General features: G+C 53.9%; 8 protein-coding genes across 8 annotated transcripts; 4 read left to right on the top strand and 4 right to left on the bottom strand.

The window, feature by feature from the left end:
• Positions 1-241: 241 nt before the first annotated feature.
• On the top strand, positions 242-1,744 carry A1O1_07170 (phosphatidylinositol glycan, class A; the record flags this gene model as incomplete). Its single annotated transcript, XM_007728043.1, has 1 exon — positions 242-1,744. The coding sequence occupies one exon, from the start codon at positions 242-244 to the stop codon at positions 1,742-1,744; it is 1,503 nt and encodes a 500-aa protein (XP_007726233.1).
• A 648-nt stretch (positions 1,745-2,392) lies between these two features.
• A1O1_07169 (uncharacterized protein) lies at positions 2,393-3,325 on the top strand (the record flags this gene model as incomplete). The annotated part of the gene is made up of 1 exon (XM_007728042.1): positions 2,393-3,325. One exon carries the CDS (start codon positions 2,393-2,395, stop codon positions 3,323-3,325), a length of 933 nt encoding a protein of 310 aa, XP_007726232.1.
• A 554-nt stretch (positions 3,326-3,879) lies between these two features.
• A1O1_07168 (uncharacterized protein) lies at positions 3,880-5,800 on the top strand (the record flags this gene model as incomplete). The annotated part of the gene is made up of 2 exons (XM_007728041.1): positions 3,880-3,922; positions 4,065-5,800. 2 exons carry the CDS (start codon positions 3,880-3,882, stop codon positions 5,798-5,800), a joined length of 1,779 nt encoding a protein of 592 aa, XP_007726231.1.
• A 662-nt stretch (positions 5,801-6,462) lies between these two features.
• On the bottom strand, positions 6,463-7,620 carry A1O1_07167 (triacylglycerol lipase; the record flags this gene model as incomplete). Its single annotated transcript, XM_007728040.1, has 1 exon — positions 6,463-7,620. The coding sequence occupies one exon, from the start codon at positions 7,618-7,620 to the stop codon at positions 6,463-6,465; it is 1,158 nt and encodes a 385-aa protein (XP_007726230.1).
• Positions 7,621-8,107: 487 nt separating this feature from the next.
• Positions 8,108-8,590, bottom strand: A1O1_07166 (V-type ATPase, G subunit; the record flags this gene model as incomplete). The annotated part of the gene is made up of 3 exons (XM_007728039.1): positions 8,108-8,281; positions 8,332-8,432; positions 8,551-8,590. 3 exons carry the CDS (start codon positions 8,588-8,590, stop codon positions 8,108-8,110), a joined length of 315 nt encoding a protein of 104 aa, XP_007726229.1.
• Positions 8,591-9,055: 465 nt separating this feature from the next.
• On the top strand, positions 9,056-9,367 carry A1O1_07165 (uncharacterized protein; the record flags this gene model as incomplete). The annotated part of the gene is made up of 2 exons (XM_007728038.1): positions 9,056-9,151; positions 9,227-9,367. The coding sequence occupies 2 exons, from the start codon at positions 9,056-9,058 to the stop codon at positions 9,365-9,367; spliced, it is 237 nt and encodes a 78-aa protein (XP_007726228.1).
• Positions 9,368-10,322: 955 nt separating this feature from the next.
• A1O1_07164 (uncharacterized protein) lies at positions 10,323-13,211 on the bottom strand (the record flags this gene model as incomplete). The annotated part of the gene is made up of 2 exons (XM_007728037.1): positions 10,323-13,120; positions 13,172-13,211. The coding sequence occupies 2 exons, from the start codon at positions 13,209-13,211 to the stop codon at positions 10,323-10,325; spliced, it is 2,838 nt and encodes a 945-aa protein (XP_007726227.1).
• Positions 13,212-13,630: 419 nt separating this feature from the next.
• On the bottom strand, positions 13,631-17,692 carry A1O1_07163 (uncharacterized protein; the record flags this gene model as incomplete). The annotated part of the gene is made up of 1 exon (XM_007728036.1): positions 13,631-17,692. The coding sequence occupies one exon, from the start codon at positions 17,690-17,692 to the stop codon at positions 13,631-13,633; it is 4,062 nt and encodes a 1,353-aa protein (XP_007726226.1).
• Positions 17,693-18,005: the final 313 nt, after the last annotated feature.

Below are 18,005 nucleotides of genomic sequence, written 5' to 3'. Positions count from 1 at the left end.
CTTCAGGCTAAAGGGCGGAGCACAGCGAAATTCGGTGCAAAAGCAGGGACGCAGCCTTGACAGTCCAGCAGACAACACCCATCATCATCCTTCATGTTCAACAACGACAATGCGACCATAGGCGTGATCATCAGCATACGACAGATACACACCATCTCCCTGTCTCCGGTATCATTTCCACTATGCAGCTTTCGAATCCCAAGCATCGTAACTTGACAGCGTTGACGGGTGACGGTTCAAGATGCCTTATAACATTGCCATGGTCAGCGACTTCTTTTTCCCCCAGCCAGGGGGCGTGGAGAGTCACATCTACCAGTTATCCAGCAAACTGATCGATCGCGGGCATAAAGTGGTCGTCATAACACACGCATACAAAGGCAGAACTGGAGTACGATATCTGACGAACGGGTTGAAGGTGTATCATGTCCCCTTTTTGGTCATATACCGAGAGTCGACCATGCCGACAGTCTTCTCTTTCTTCCCGATCTTCCGAGACATTGTGATCAGGGAACGAATCGAGATTGTGCATGGCCATGCCAGTCTGAGCAGTTTCTGCCACGAAGCAATTCTGCATGCCCGGACCATGGGGCTGCGTACCGTCTTTACAGATCACTCACTCTTCGGCTTTGCTGATGCTGGTTCCATCCTGACCAACAAACTGCTAAAATTCAGCCTCAGCGATGTCGATCATGTGATTTGTGTCAGCCATACATGCAAAGAAAACACTGTCCTTCGAGCTTCTCTCGATCCCTTGATGGTCTCAGTCATACCCAATGCGGTGGTGGCGGAGAACTTCCAGCCTGAATCATACGTACCCAAAACGCAAGATATGGGATACATGCGACCCAAGCCCATGCCTCGTCGCCTAGGTCCTGGAGACACCATAGTGATTGTGGTGATATCTCGCCTCTTCTACAACAAAGGCACCGATCTCTTGATAGCCGCAATCCCGAGAATCCTTGCCGCTCACCCGAATGTCCGCTTCATCATTGCAGGCTCGGGTCCCAAAGCCATCGACCTGGAACAGATGATCGAACGGCAAATGCTTCAAGACAAGGTGGAACTCCTTGGGCCCGTCCGTCACGAGGAAGTGCGCGATGTGATGGTGCGTGGGCATATCTACCTCCATCCGAGCTTGACCGAGGCGTTTGGGACCGTGATCGTTGAAGCCGCCAGCTGTGGACTCTATGTCGTGTGTACCAGGGTCGGTGGCATTCCAGAAGTACTACCTGCACATATGACAACATTCGCCAAACCTGAAGAGGATGACCTGGTGCTGGCCACCGGCAAGGCCATTGCTGCCCTGCGCTCCGGGAGGGTGAAGACCGAACGATTTCATGACCAGGTCAAGATGATGTACTCCTGGACCGACATTGCGCAACGGACAGAACGAGTCTACGATGGCATTACGGGTGCGATCAGCGAACAAGAGTTCTACGGTCAACATCCAAGTGCAAGCTGGAATGCTGCCCGAAGTCGTTCTTATGCCCTGATCGACCGCTTGAAACGATACTACGGTTGCGGTATTTGGGCTGGCAAGCTCTTTTGCCTATGTGTTATTATTGACTATTTGATATTTCTCTTTCTGGAAGTATGGGCCCCGAGGGCGTCCATTGACATTGCCCGAGACTGGCCAAGGAAGCCTTTCATCAACGACAAGAACAAGCCGGTCGAGAACGGCATGCTCCGCCGCAGAGGCACAGATCTCATGGACCGCCGCAACGGCAGCCTTGCAATGATGTGACACAGACCTATGTTTTCACTCTCGATCACCAACCTGTGGGAAGGTCTTCTACTGCAGAGTGATCTCTTCGACCAAGGTTTCATCAGCCTTCACCACACCAACATTGTGATATGATGGAACTCGCTGAGGCGCCAAGGGTGGCCTCTTCATGTTCGATCTGGGAATCACTCCTTGGTCTTGCTGCAGGTCGGTCGACAACCAGAGCTCCTCCATTAGAAGTGCCCGACGAGATTTGCCGCCTTAGAACGAGGCTATTCTGTCTTGTACAGCAACCAACTGGCCACGTTTTGTTCACCGCCTGATCTTGGAGGCGGGCGCAAGAGCTTGCAGCCGCCGGCGGCTCGCAATTAGCAGGCTCCCTGAGATTCGACAGGAGGTCATAGCTGATTTTCCAGAACTGCGGGCGGCCACAGAAACTCAGTAACAACAATCTCCCCAGCAAGCAGCTGGCTGATCTCGGATCTGGGGTCAGTGACCGAACCGTCGATGCTCTCAGAACCCCGCATGGAGAACGCTTCCGGAGCCTCATGAGCTTCATAAACCGCAGCGAACCGGAAAGATGCATCAACCTTTTCAAACCTCACCACTCTCGTACACCCTCATGATCTGGTTTTTTCAGAGGTTTATGGCTGACACGGCAGTCACATCATGAGTTGGCCATCGTTACCAGCTCGAGCAGGCTACCTTGCGCTCAAGAACGGCCGACGAAGGAATGCGTTGTCTCTAGCCGTCCTGAGAGACCTACGCGACCAGCTTCATGCTTACAACACATCACCACTGGATGGCAGGCTGAGGTTTCTGCCTCCATTCAAGCCCGAAATCCTATCACAACTGGAGACAGCAGCGAAAGATCTGAGATCCGACACCAATAAAGAATATGGCTGGCTCCTTCATTCTACTGAATGGCTGGAACATCGTCAGGGGCTGCCGAAAGTGATTGTGCTACGAAGCGAAGGCTCCGTGTTCTCGTCGGGTCACGATCTCGGTGAACTACGAACCCTAAGCCACGACGAGGTCAAAGAAACATTTGCACTCTGCGCAGAAGTTATGTCTCTGATTAGAAGGTCTCCTGCACCGGTGATCGGAGTCATCCAAGGTTTAGCCACCGCAGCAGGAGCCCAGCTTGCATTTACAACCGACCTTCCCGTTGCGTGTGCCTCTACTCAACTTCGACTGCCCGGGGCGTCCATCGGTCTACCCTGTACCTCTCCGTCCACCGCGGTATCTCGACGGCTGGGCCATGCCTTCACGTACAAGATGCTGGCATTGGCGGAGCCTGTGCGGGCTGATCAGTTACCTGGCGGAGCGGTTGAGGTCGTGGCGGACGACGCAGCGCTTGAGGACAGGGTCGCTGAGATGGTTGGCCAACTGGCTGAAAAGACTGCAGGACAATCTCAAGCACTAGGCAAGTGGGGATACTGGACACAAGTGTCGCTGACCGGGCGCGAGTCGGGAGGCGACGGGTATGAAGATGCCGTGGCATGGACTGGGAGGCTCATGGCATTGCATGCGCGATCGGATGATGCGCGGGAAGGCATAGATGCTTTTTTCGAGAAACGAGTGCCTGAATGGAAGACATGAAGGTTTTCAAGGAGGGGGGAGCGGAAGAGCCGTTCTGTCCCAGTCGTGAAGACGGGATGCCGGATCGAAAGCCGGCCCGGATGCTGAAATCTCCCAATGAGAGAGTCATGATGAACAGGAGAAGCTCCCTTCCATAGAGACTATATGTCAAGAAGACAGAAGACGATCATAGACAAGATGATGAAGTCAGTGCCGAAGATGTACCCAAAGTGGACAGACATACCTAGACGTTCAAACAGGCATATCCCAGCGCAGGGTTGTTGTCTAAATCCGAGACTCCAGCATCAATGAACATCTGTTCTTGTCGCGTCTTGATGGGGTCAACATCATATATAATACTCTCCTTATACTGGATGGTGATGGGGGGCACAACTTGGACTCGACATCGATAGATCGATAGAGTTTGATATTGACGATCAAATCTTATCGATTACGATCAATTCATCCATCATCCCACCTCCACATCTTTTTCCATGGGCGCTCAATAACATTTTCTCTCCTCTACGATATCTCACACCTACTTGAAGGATGCCCGAGTCCTCTCGAGGAATCCAATGGCTCATGGCGAGCCTCAACAAATCGACACCGTCATTGTTGGTGAGTAATGAATGACTTTTCTTGAACAATCCATGAGATCTGGTCTAGAACTAGACCCCGCGTCGCATGAGGAAAGAGGGAGCGGAAACAATACATACAAAAGAAAGCGACAAGGACTGATTGGCTTTTTGTGTCGTTCTAGGAAACGGCCCCTCGGCCCTGATCTTGTCCTACATTCTTCACGGCAACATCCCCTGCTACGACGAGTCGAGTCCGCATCCCGACCACATCCTCCACGACAAGCTCGTTCGATGGTGCCAACAGCAACACCATGACCATGACGATGCCCTCGCCGACAATCTCCTCAACCTCGACATCGACGCCCTGACAGAGCACTTCACCGCCTCGAGATTCTCCTACTCGACCCAAGCCCTCCCCGTCAACGTGCTGCTGGACACACTAGTCCGACCGCTAGGAGAGACGGACGACGCGCAGAAGAAAACATGCGTGAAATGGCGTCACGACTCTTCTCAAGCGGTTTCGCATCTGGTGGTAGGCAACACGCCGCGGGCTGGCGGGCAATGGGTGGACAACCCGGTCCATGCGAGTTGGGATATCGGAACACTGAGCTATGCGGGCATGATATCGTTGCCCGAGTATGGATTTGACGAGCATTACGAGCGACGACATGGGCGACCGATGCCCGTCTACCTGCGCCCATCGAGACGCGCTGTGGCGGACTATCTTGCGGCATATCCTGAGCAAGTGGGAATCAACGATTCCATATCCAATGGCCAACAGGTCTCGGGAGTCTCACGACACGGGGGTGGATTCTATATTGCATCACATAACATCCTGTGCAGGAATCTTGTTCTCGCGTCAGGGATCTTCAGCCACATGATCCCGCCGCCGCCGCTGCTACAGGCCCTTGCAAGTCTACCTGACAACAACGCGGAGATGGAGACGGACGCTCTTCTCGTGATAGGCTCTGGCTTCAGCGCCGCCGACGTGATCATATCAAGTGCCCCAACCCGCAAGATTCTGCATGTCTACAAATGGGCTCCCTCGACATCTCCGTCGCCTCTACGAGCGTGCCATCAGCAAGCATACCCCGAATACGCCGGAGTCTACAGACGGATGAAGCTGGCCGCCATCTCCAGCTCACATCAACAACCCAAAGACAAGCGTTCGCATCGACGTCCACGTCCACGCCAGCGTCATGCGCAATCAGACTTCGACCTCAGTCGAGACTGGGACTCGACGTACGAGGGCCTTCCGAATGCCGAAATCGCCGATGTGGAAATGCCAGACGACGGGACCGCTCTGGTGACATTCACAATGAGAACTGGTTTTGCTGATCCTACTGGTTCCGCTGATCCCAATGCATCTGCGCCCTCTTTCCAGCGCCGAGTCAGTGGTCTCGCATATGTCGTCGGCCGACGCGGTTCACTAGAGTACTTGTCACCAGAGCTCCTGAAGGAAGTTCTTCCCCGTGACACATCCTCCCGAGACAAGAGAGCCATGGTCTCCGGACATACGCTGCGCGAGAAGGCGAACGCGGACCTCGAAGTAGCGCCGCATGTCTTCATCATCGGAAGTGTGACTGGTGACTCGTTGATCCGATTTGCCTATGGTGGATGTACCTATGCGGCCGGGAAGATCATGACCCGCCGCTCGTCGGCTGGTGGTGCAAACGGAAACAGAAATGGAAGTGGAGGTGGCTCCAACGCTGCAAATGGCGAGTCGCTTCTCGCGTCGACTGACAAAGACAAAGACAAGGGCATGAATAGCATCCATGTCTCCCTCCGAGAGAGTGCGGGTCGATGCCAGACGCCGTCGCCCAAGATTCCTGCCATGAACGGCCTCGACGGCCATGCGCCGAGTCCGGCGAGTCTTGCAGAAAAGGGCATGTCGCTGGACAGACGGAAGGAATCGTGAGCAGAACCGCGATCTGCCTGACCTTTCAACCGGCGGACATGTCTGGCTTGTCGGATCTGCTCTTCCTGAAGCCAAGAACTGTGGGACTCGCCCCTTTCACCTTCAAAAATCTATAATACCATCTTGCATATATATACCAAAAAGGAAGGGAGCATATGGAAACGCGGCACAGTGGACCTGGTAGAAGAGTCTATATATTATACATCGTTCAACGGCAATTATAGAACCAAGAGACATTACATCGTGCAGTATTGGTCGTAATATGAAGTCTGCACCATTTTCCGTTGCCATGAGATTTCTTCAGTTCTTCATCCCTGCCGTTCATTCCCTGCATTTCTTTCGTGTTCGTCTATCCAAAAGAGTAGATAGCTATGTGTTCATCGTTCCAGCACTAATAATACATTTATGCGACGTGTCATGTCCAAGTAATACAGCGTGATGGTCTTCTGTTCAAGCTCAACTAGTCTCGCAAGAGCAGATGGCGCCATGATTCACAAGAGGACCACCCCAGCAGCAAAGCAATAGAGAGAGGCCGTCTCACTCGTCGCACCCTCCCATCCTCTTGATATGTCAAATTCCTGCCTGGCTGCCCACTCGGTCATTCATTCACTCACTCACCCATTCGTTCATTCTCCCAAGACAGAGACCGTGCTGTCAAGGCCCTACAGGCCCTCTTTAGCCAGCATATCAGCGACGCCCAAATAAAACGCGACGGCATTGAAGTTCTCCTCGACAAGGCCGAACCTCGCGGCAATCCGCTTGAGGCGATTCGTCCAATTGATCAGATCCAAATGGGTCACGCCCATCAGAGTGCCCATATACTGACCCCATTTGGAGCTATAGACCGAGACCAAGCCATCGTTCGGGCCCTCGACCACCAGCATCAGCTCATGGCTCAACCGAAACACCGAGAAGAGATGCGGCGTCGCACTGGCGCCGTAGCTGAAATACCGCACGGACGGATCGTTCGGCGTGACGGGGTTGAACTTGTTGCGGACATAGTCGGTGGTGAGCTGCGAAAAGGCGCCCGAGTTGATCTTGAGCCGCTCCAGCGTGCCAAAGATCCGCGGCAGCAGGTCCGGCCCGATGTCGCGAAACACCATGTCCGCCGCGGACGAGCCGCGGTGCGGCGTCGCCACCGTCGTGAGACTGCGCACCACGAACGCCGAGGGCGGCGGACACAGTCGCGAAATCAGATACCGCGCGTCCAGCCCGCCCATGCTGTGCGCGACAATGTTGACTTGGCGGCCGCGCGCCTTCCGGGTGATCTCGTCCATCAGCACCCCCGCACGCTCTTGGATGCTGCCCGTCCGCGGGACCGCCGTGGTGATGCATTCGATGCCGTTGCGTGCGAATGCTTCCGTGATCCCGCGCCAGTAGTGGATGCCTGGCAGATAGGGCCCGGCGAGGCGCCATTCGTCGAACCCCATCAGCCCGTGGGCGAGCACGATGGGATGTTTCGGCGTCGAGTATTGTTCTTGGAAATGCGCGTAGTCGCTGGCGATCAGGCGGCCTAGGTCCGAGAAGCGGCCGTCGATTGGCTTTTCTTCGTTCTGGTGTTTGGAGCTGGGGTTGTCGTTATTGACACTGCTGGAGTTGTCTTTGTCTTTGTCATTGTTGGTGCTGTTGCTGTTGATTGCTGGCTTCTGGTTCTGGTTCTGTGTCTGTTTCGGTTGTGGTCGTGCTGGGCCTGGCTCTTGGGATGTCGACTGCCATCGTCTGTCTCGGTGACTGGGACAGATTTGCACTGTGGCCAGTGGGCAATGCCGCAGTCCTGCCGGCCGCAGTGAAGCGTGAAGGCGCAGGGCCCGCCATGACATGCTACGGGCAGTTTGGTATTCTGCTCAAGAAGCCGAGTTGCCAGTGAGGTAGAGAAGCAACAGAGGAATACAAGATCAAAGTTGTTGTGTTGGTTGCGAGGCGGAGAGTTGAGGTCGAGAAAGACAAGGTATGGCGTCATAGCAAGTTCAGCGTAAAGTACTTTGTATAGGACTTGACAGAACGCCAGCCTCGTCTGGGGACAAGACGTTCTCTATCTTCTCTGGATGAGTATACAAGGGCGTGAGATGCATTAGATGCTCAGATTGAAGGCAATCACAGTCTTCAGATAACAGAGTTCAGTTCGTATTACAGCTCTCTCCTCTGCTGAGATCTATGTTCAAGACCCGTCCTCCTACCATTGCGCCCGCCTTTGCTTGTCACTAGTAGTGCCTGCAACCACCAAAACATATTCCCGTCTGGTCTCCTTGATGCGTGTAGAGACAATCAAAAATACGGACATTTAGTGTTTTCTCATCGTCCTCAATCTCAATCCTCTGCCGAGATCTTCTCCGGGACTTCGGGATGCGGCGTCGTGATAGCCTTGATCAGATCCTCTACCACTTTATTTCCATATTTCTTGCCGGCCTCGTCGATTTCCTTGACCTTGGCCTCAGCCTCCTTGTTGGCATCATCTTCGGCCTTCTTGTTTCCGCTCGTTTGCTGTATGCTTCGTAAGCATAACGCGACGAGTTGAGTGTAAGCGGACACACCTCTGCCTCGAATTTCTTGAATTCCTCTTCCTTCTTCCGTCGGTACTCTTCGATTTCCTTTTGTGCTTCTGCTTTGGCGTCCTTTACTCTCTTCGTTCGGTCTGCATGTGTTAGACATGGTCTTGAGGGCAGGGTCCGGCTGGCATACATTCTCTGGCTGTCATGAAGCATTAGTCTTAGCATTGTATCGAATGTAACAAGAGTGGTGGAGGCACTCACCTTTCTGAACAATCTTCTGTGCTTCTTTTTCTGCCTGCATGCAACTTAGTGGCTACTCGAGAGCAAGGGACCGTCTGGGGCTCAGGCTCACATCAAGCAGGGTTTGAATGCCTGCGGAGTTTTGGGCTGACTGGATTCCTATCAGCGGAGGAACTCAGAGACGTGGGCTGCCGGGCAACAAACCATCTTCAGACCGGCCTTGTTGAGACCCGATTAGAGGGGTTGATGGACTGACAGTAGACACAACGGCAAGACAGAGACAGTAGGTTGTATCGTAGCAGAGTGATACTGGTACTTCTAGAAGACTGGTCATTCCACCCTCCTCAATGCGCCTGCGGCGAGCTTGAAGCTGCGGAGCCGGAAAGGGATTAGTGTCTTTTTTAAGTCTGGGGAAACCACCATTAACCATTGCAGGCATTTCTCATACTCTGTATAGAGAGAGTATTTACTGCAACTACCATTACCACACCGTGCTTCTCAGTATAGACTGCTCTTCCATGTAAAAATGTCGACAGCCTCCAAAGTCACCTTTGCCAGCACCATCCTCGGCACCATCGGCATCGTCGTCTTCGTCCACTGGGCCCAGACTGCCGAAAAAGCTGTATGCCCTATTTGCTCCCACCCTGATGCCCTTCCTACGAGGACGTACCACTGACAATTGAACTACCTGCTACAGGCAATGCATGCCGGTGTGATACGAGACATGGAACAACAGCGAATCAAACAAGAACGTCAAGCCGATTTCGAAATGCAGAAGCGGCTGGAGGAAGAATATAAGAAGGTCCAGACCGTGCATGATAGCAGTCAAGAAGCGTGACCGCTCCGAAGCCAACGTTCGTGATCGGAAGTTGACAATCGCAAGACTGCGAAGGCAGTAAACGCTTCTCGCAGCGCGCTCTGGGTCATTGAGGTCATGTCGGGTCTACCGGATGGATGAAACATCTGAACCCAGGCTCAATCAGGCTCCGACCCCTGCTGGCCCGCTTCGTTTTCAGGCAGTTGTGTCTGAATTCTTGGAGCGAGCAATGGACTAGTTGGGACCTGGGGAAGGATATTGCATGTGCAAAGATCCCCATTCCAACGACATGTCGTCCCTGCTCATCTCTCACGCAAGCCTCATCAAGCCATGAAGTGGAGGATGCTGGTTTACGAGGGCTCTCTGAGAATGAGACATGTCACAGCACGCATCAGCAGGAGTGGAAAGGATGTTGAGCCCCGGAGATGAATTCGAGGGTTTTATTTTGTCGCTGGACTGGACTGAAGACCGGTTCTCATCAGACATAGTACGAGGAAACGCTGGCCGGGAGCGGTATGGGTGCGTGAGGAGGGCAGCTGGGTCGGATTTCTCCCGGCAATCCGCAGGCTTTACTGTTCCAGGAACCTGGAAACACGGACATAGGGCCGTTCCCATTTGCCACTCAAAAGAGCAGGAAAAGAAGAAGAAGAAGAAGAAGATATCTCTACTCAATCATATGACGAATTGGTGATCATCACTCGATCAAACAGACTCGTTCGCTGAAATGCTTCCATTCCAACTGTGAATACTTCACCATTGACTCACTCACTGCAAGGCTTTCCATCTGTCAGACCCTGTCACTTGATCAAGATCAGAAGGATGTCCAATGTCAACCCGTCAAGGCCGTCTATTTGTTTTACTGTAGCACTTGTCGCCGAATTCGGTCAATCGGCTGCCATGATCGCTATACTAGGATTCTCATCTGTACACGGTTTTGTTTGGTCACTCTGTTCAGAACCCGGACCGCCCCCCAAGGTCAATGCCCAATGCCGCCCACGACCCAATTATTGAATTCCGGATCTCCAGGCGGCGGGAACAATCCTGCCCCATTCTGTCCCTGTCTCGGCGCCGGGTTTTGATTCTGCTGCTGTTGTTGTCTCCTGTCCTGCTCCAAACCCCGCTGCCTCGCCTGACGAGCGTAGATCAAAAGCGCCAAAGCCCCAGCCAGCGCAATGATGATCAGACTCTCGACCAAGCCGTCATCGAACTCATCCCACTCGTCCGCACCATATCCATTGTTTTCACCATACTGGTTCTGCTCCTGTGCACCGGTCTGTCCTGCGCCAGCAGCAGTGTGTCTCTCCCTCGCGCCGTCGCCGTCGCCACCGCCAGGCTGAGCAGCAGCAAAGTCGGCATCGCCACCAGGCATTCCCGGCTCGGCAGCCGCATAGCCCAAGAAATCGTCGTCGTCACGATCCCTGGCTGCCGCAGCCGCCGCTGCTTCCTGGGCATCCATTTCCTCCGCGGCATCGAGGAAGCGATTCAACCACTCGCTCCAAGTCTTGGGTCTCTTTCTGCTCGCTGCACTGCCACCTTCGTCATCGTCGTCGTCGTCATCGCGAATAGGATTGATTTTGCCGCCACTGACTCCGTTCCACCAGGACCGGAGGCGCAGTTTGGTCAGAGCCAGCGTCACGGGCAGGTATGCTTCGCTGTTCATCTCCAGCGCCAGGTCGTAGTAGCGTTTGGCCATGTGGAAGTCCTGGGCGACGGAGCCGATGCCGTTTTCGTGCATCCAGCCGAGATTCCAGAGCGCTTGGGCGCTGTGGTGCGATTCCGCGGCCGTCGTGTAGCATGTGGTTGCTTTTTCGAGGTTCGAGTGAGCCTGAGCTTCCACTTCCGTGCTACTGCTGTTGCCGCTGCCGCTGCTCTTGGGACTCGTCTTTCGAGTGTGTAGGAACAACGTTGTCAACCCTTTTGCTTGCTGTTGGGCCGCGGAGGAGGAGGCCAGCGAGAGGTAGTAATCGCCCATTTTGATCAAGGAGTCGACATTGGCCTGCTTGGCCGAGCGCGTGAAATATGCCAGGGCCAGTTCTGGATCGTTGAGCAGTTTGCTACGTCTCGTCGAGCCCGGTTTCGTCGCCGACAGCAGCGGAATGCCTGGAAGCGAGATGACCGACGTTTTCTGGTCCAGCAGGTACGCCACGTTCGCTTGGGCGTTTTCGTATCCATGCTCGGCAGTCTTGAGGGCGGCGACGAAAGCGCGTTCGAAGTCTCCTCGCTCGTAAGCCGCATTGGCCTCGATGAAAGGGGAATGCAAGATCTCGGCTCTCTCCGCCACGACTTTGTAGTAGACGGTCGCAAGGCCGCAGTTGCGTTCGCGTCCGACGCCCTGGTTCGTCAGTTCGGCAAGATAGTAGAAGGCTTCCATGACGCCTGCTCCGGCCGCGAGCTCGAAATATCGGCCGGCCGTATCGACGTCGCCTTGGTCGAGGAACAAAACGCCCAACGCGGATTGCGCGATCGGTAGACTCTGTTCGGCGGCCGCCTTGAGATATGTTCCGGCACGCACTCCATCTTGAGGCACACCCAGACCATCTCTGTACATCAGCCCCAGGTGGTATTGTGCGAATGAATCGCCGTTGGCGACGCCGCGCTTGAACCAGGTCTGGGCTTTTTCGAAATTCTGTTCCATGCCTTCTCCGCGAAGAAACATGCGTCCAATATATGCTGCAGCCTTGCCGGCGACTCTCTCAATGCCCTTGGGTGCTTTGGGGTTGACCTTTCCGTCCTTACCCCAGTATGCCCGGGCAATCTTCATGAACTGCCGCTGTGCCTTTCGCAGGTTTCGTTTGTACCCCCTCGGCGCTTCGTAGTAGTGTTTCCCGAGCGTCAGCATGGCGGTATAATCCCCCTGCCGTTCCCTCATGTCCAGATACTCCAGGACATAATCGACGTGAGCGGCGCTGAAACTGTCCCGAGCCGCGTTCGGGCCTGAGCTACTGACGCTGGCGCCCTCGCCGTAGATCCCGCCGTCGACCTCGACCCATCGATATGCATTGCGCACAAATGAGTGTCCACCTGGCGGGCCGGACAGCCAGTAGTTCATGGCCTTGTCCGCCACTCTCTTGTAATAGTCAACAGCCTTGTTGCAGTCTCTCGGGCATCCAATCCCGGAGTGGTATCGGAATGCCAGAGTCATTTCGGATTGAATGTTGTCCTGCTCCGCCGCGAAGGTATGGTACAGTAAGGCCTTTGCCTGGTTTCTTTCCAGCCCGCCAATTCCCGTCGCATACATCAGGCCGAGCATGTACTGCGCCGTATTGTTGCCGTCGAGATCAGCCAATTGCTGGTATCGAGCCATTGCCTCGGTGAAGTTTCTGGGATACGAAAAGTTGCCATAGAAGTTCATCTCCGCAAGAAGAAACATGGCATCCGGGTCGTCAAACACAGCGGCCGTCTTGAGCGTGTCCACTCCCTTCTTCAAATCGCCTGTGATACTCGGTGTGTCTTTCTCATCATCGGTTCCGTCGTGGTGCGTAGGGGCGTTCATGAACAAAGCGCGGAAGACGACTTTGGTGTAGTGCCATATCGTCTCGAGGAGGCCGGTGGACGGCGCGGGCAAGACGCTGTCCTTCCATGTCGGCTCAAAGTCTCGCAAGACCGACCAAACCTCGTGGACGATGTCGTTCCCTCCCTGGGCCCAGTAGTTCTGCTTCTGCTGTTCATCCGGCACGAAGTCTATCTGCGGATCGTCCAGATTCGGTATGCTACTTCCGGCTTCGACGGAGGTTCGAGGAGCAGGTTGGAGATATGCGATCGTCAAAACCAGCGCTGGAGGAACTGTCAGATCAACGTGTAGATACAGGAGTATAGCGAACTTACCGAGGAGAAGCGCGGCTATGGACCGTAATCGGGGAGCCATGATGGCAGCTTGGAGTCGACAGGTCACCAATATAGCATGTCTGCAGCAATGTTCATGAACAGCTGAGACAAGCTACAGTCGCCATTCGGGGGTCAAGAGGATTAAACACAAGTAGATGGAGGCCAGGCACCCACAATTCCCTGTGTCGTCGCTAAAGAAGCCAGTCTGTCGCGAATTCGTGGATTGCGCTTCTCGGGGGAATGACGTTCCGCAGTTGTCACCCACTGGCCGCAAGGCTGCAGCCTCGTCAACCCCCAGACTCTACTACTACTAGTATATGGGTTCAATCAAGGTGCATTCAATGGTTATCCTTGGGAATATCATTACCACAGCTATACCGGCTGTTGACTTGTTCCTTTTCGCTCTCCAAGCGATGCAAAGTGATCATACTAGCACACCTCAACTCTCCTGTCGGATCTCTAGTAATAGCTTCTCCTCTTTTTCGTGGTCAGCAGCCTTCGTTTTCCTAATCCATTCTCCTGCTTCGCTTCCCTCGAAGTCGTTGTTTTATTGCCGTTCGCCTGAGACGAGCCCTTCTTTCTGTAAATGTCGGAATCTTCGTCATCTCCTGGGGGACTGCTGGAAAAGGTCAAGTCAATAACTTGAGATCCAGCAGGCACCTGCGAGAGCCGAGTTGCATATTGGCTCTGCGACAATTTGATTTCTGGTTGGCTCGACGGCGGCGGGTCAGGACTGCTTGGTGGAGTCGAGCTTTGTGTCTTCTTTGAGGTCCGCGCCGACCTTCTCGTTGGGGGCGGCGGCACCTTGCTCGAGCGCAGCTTGGTACCTTTCGCATGTGAGCGGCCTGAAGTTATATCCAGCAGAGAAGGGAGATCATCGCTGTCATCTTCACTGCAACCGTCGTCATCATGGTACGAAGAATCGTGACCAGCGTAGCCATGATCTAAAAAAGAATCTCCTCTGTCCAAGTCATGTTGTTCAGCCTCCTCTTCGAAGGATTCGAAGGAGGCTGCCTGGGATTGGGACTGTGGGACATCTGACCCTAGTGGCTCTGATGAAGCCCGTCGTTGATTGGAGTCTTCATATTCAGCATGGTCGGCCAATTCAGTGGTTTCGTGATCTGCCTCATCACCCGAGTCATTCCGATCCAAGGCTGTGAATGACAACTCAACGGCAGGGGTTGGGGAGTTCTTCTGCGCGTCCTGATGAGAGCTACTGTTTATGGTCAGAGGCGGTCCAGAAGAGTTGATTTCGATCTGAGAGATATGAGGATATTCCACCGTCTCTGCGGTATGGACGAATGGCGATGATGGCTGTTCGGGTGCCGAGCCCACAGAGGCATGATCAGCTTGAACGTAGGCGCTATCCTCCATCTCGGAAGAGGCCACGTTGTATGATTGAGAGTCATTGAGGCGGGGTGATTCTTTTCGAAATCGATGAGGGTACTCTTCCTGAGACCGGTTTTGCAGATCAGGAGAGTCCCCATCTGTCTCATGTTGATCTGAAGATATCGGATCAGGCTGCAGTAGTTCCTCGTCCAACGCTGAGTTGAATCCGGCTTCTTTGATAATATCTGATATCTCGTTTCTACGCGGCGTTGCAATTTCGACAAAAGGTATTTGAGAGTCGCCCGGCTTCGACGACACCACCTCTTGTTGAACAGTCTCCGGTATAGCTGCATATTGTTGGTCCGGGTACGAATCCGATGCATCTCCACCCCTGAGCCCACTACTGTGGTTACTACCCGGCACCTCAACCGAAGACGGCTGCACGAGCTTCGGCGAAATCATGCTGGAAAAAGATACTTCACGAGTCCCGTCATCAGGTTCGGATTCGGCATCCTCGGACGGGATTTCGAACTTGCCGTAGACTCTCTCTCCGGTTTCCTCGTCGTACTTCATCTTAGAAGAAGGTTCCAGGCAGGACTTGGCCAGAGTTAGGTAGACGCTTCCATCATCGCCCATTTCAGAGACACGGCCAACTCGAAATGACGAAATCTCAGGCTGATAATTTGTCGAAGCATCAACGTGAAGTTCCCTGTAGGCAATGACGACTCCTGGCACAACGCTGGCCTGGTCAAGATCGGGTAGAATGTCAAAATTGGTGGGAAGGGGTATGTCGTCCGAACCCTCAAGGTTTTCCTCAGCAGAGTTGGTGCCATCCACAACCTTGGATTGTTGACCATCTGCCGAGGCCAACATCGATACATCGGGTGCAAAAGCATCCTCCTGGTCTTCCTGCGGCGGAGCTTGATTGTCTTCATAGTACTGAGCTTGATCTCGAGCACGACGCTTACTCTTGGTGACATTCTCGGTAGAAGTCTTGGTCCAGCGCTGTTGGAAAGGAAACGGTGGTGGGGTCAAGACACCGCCTTGCTCCTCACATTCTACAGCGGCAATGACAAGCTTGTCCTTCCAGGAATCATCAAACTCGGCGACTGTCTCAGTTTCCGGCAACGGCAGAGCGCTTTCAGCAGAGGCAGCACTTGGTTCTCTGAGAGGACGGATAGACTTGGATAGTTTCTCCCTCAAGGCCTGTTCTGCCTCTGGAGTCTTGGGTGTCCTCAGTCCCAGGGATGAGAACAGCATTCGTCGAGAACTGGCCAAGTCTAGTCTGGCTCTCTTCGGTGCAGGCTCCGTCTCGGCCTGTATTTCTGGTTGTGATATCTTCGGCTCTCCAGCTGAAGATGCTGCGACAGCCTCTTTGTCTGCAGTCAGGTCTCCAGGAGCCTCTGCTTTAGACTCAGGTCGGGTGACTACGTTCACTGCCACGGCCGTCACCTTCTCTTGGTCGTCACTCAAGATTTCTGGCTGTTGACCACCCGCAGCGGCCTGCTCTTGCTCTGCAAACCCGGCTTGCTCCGTTCCACTGTTCTGTTGCGCTTCGTCATACGCGGCCAACGCCCGAAAATCGGCTTCCTTGGGCAATAAACCTTGCTCTTTGAGAAAATTCAGTCTCCTCCTCTTTCTAGCTCTGCTGTTGTTGGTGTGCGTCCTCCCAGTTCCAGAACCGGGTGGGACTGTGGCCGGCTTAGGCGTATTTTCTGAGCTGAACGTTGGAGGCTGGAGACCAGAAGTACCGGGGTTGGCTGTGGAGGGGGTTTTCAGGCCTTTCTTCCCCTTGTCCACCTCGGAATCTGCCTCTGATTCGGATTCGGATGAGCTAGATGACGTTTCAGACTCGGAGTCGCTCTCATCGTCCGAATCCGATTCTGAATCCCAGCCTGAATCTGAGTCTGATCCAGAGCTCGAAATCTCCTCCACGTCGATGTCGGCCTTGTCCTCAGAGCTTGATTCCGCATATTCGGAGCTGTCAGACGATGTATCCGAGGCTTCGATCAGATTCAGAGCCCGTTTCTTCGCCTCCTGCATAGCAAGTTCTTCTACCATGCTGTCTGTGGCAGAGTCGGCAGCAGAAGATTCAGAGCTCGAGGAATCATCAGAGTCAGACATATCTTGGACGTCTTCATCGACCTCATCCTCGTCGTCCTCATCTTCCGCAATAATGTTCTTTGCACGCTTCTCAGCCACGTGGTCTGTAATCTCCCGCATCATGCTGTCACCGTCGCCGTCGGTACCTGAATCATCCTCACTTTCACTCTCAGCCTCGTCCTCGTTGACAGGAACGTGTTTGGCAGCCTTGACCGGCGTCGAAAAGCCCTCGAAAGTAATGCTTTCGTGATCCTCGCCTTCATCATCAACCTCTCTCTTTCTCTTCAAGTGGTTTCCCACAAGGTCCCGCGCCACAGCACCACTAGCAGCCTTCTGGATCTCCGCAGCCTCTTTCAAGAGAAGCTTGACTTCATCCGACAGATCTTCGTCCTGCAAATCTGTATCGGAGAGTCCGGGATCTTCGGCTGATTCCGAGTCTGCATCGTCGAAATCTGCCCTGACAGCAATTTGAAGTGGATTGTCGACATAATCCTCATCGTCTTCATCGTCTTCATTCTCCTCTTCGTCATTTGCAGCAGCAGGAACCATTGCGCCTGGGTAATAACCCTCATCCGCAGCAAGAATTTGTCTGACTCGCTCTTCATCCTCGTCGTCTTCATCGTCATGCTGTGCAGCCAACATCCTTCTCCTCTTCCTCGGCGGAATGACGATGCCCGGCCTCCTGGCCTTCCGCAACCACTGTTTCCCAAACGCAACACCATCAATTAGATGTTTCCCATCCCCTGAGATCTGATGTCTCCCACCGAGTCTCCTAATTCTCAGCTCTTCCGACGACAGAGCCCGGATGACCACCTCATCATCTTCTCTCAAAACTGCCTCGCAGGTTTGGAAATGCAGACACTCGTACGCGGCAGATTTGTCGAAAGCCGGGACGACTTCCACGACATAGTCCTCCAGCCCCCACTCGCCGTCGGCCGACTCGAGTGGTACTAGATCGTTGACATCGTGGAGGAGGTCTGCGATGGTACTGTCGCGTGATTTCGTACGGGATGCAGGGCCGGTTCCTGTGGTATAGACGATCTGAACGGAAGGCAGCGAATGTCGCTGGATCAGTAGGCGCAGACGCATGACGAAGCGAAAGCGAGGCGAATGCAGTGGCCCCAAATGCCTAAAAGCGCATTCCGGCTGGTGGGGAGATCGGCGGCCACCAAAGAAGACCAGGAGAAAGACGAGGTATCTGATCAGGGCAGGATGGTACTTGGCGTTTGAGCTTTTGATGTAGGATAAAGCTGACTCATAGTCATGCACTGGCTGCTGTCTGTCTGGCGGTACAAGGGAGTCTACCGGTCAATGAGTTGTTGCGAATAGAAGCGAACCTGGAACTTGAAGGCGAAGTTGAATCCGAATTGAGGCTTCGGGGCCGAATCATTGATGCCAAGAG

This window comes from Capronia coronata (assembly GCF_000585585.1).
Source record: "Capronia coronata CBS 617.96 chromosome Unknown acBCG-supercont1.6, whole genome shotgun sequence".
NCBI lineage: Eukaryota > Fungi > Ascomycota > Eurotiomycetes > Chaetothyriales > Herpotrichiellaceae > Capronia > Capronia coronata.
This window is presented reverse-complemented; position numbering and strand designations above follow the sequence as displayed.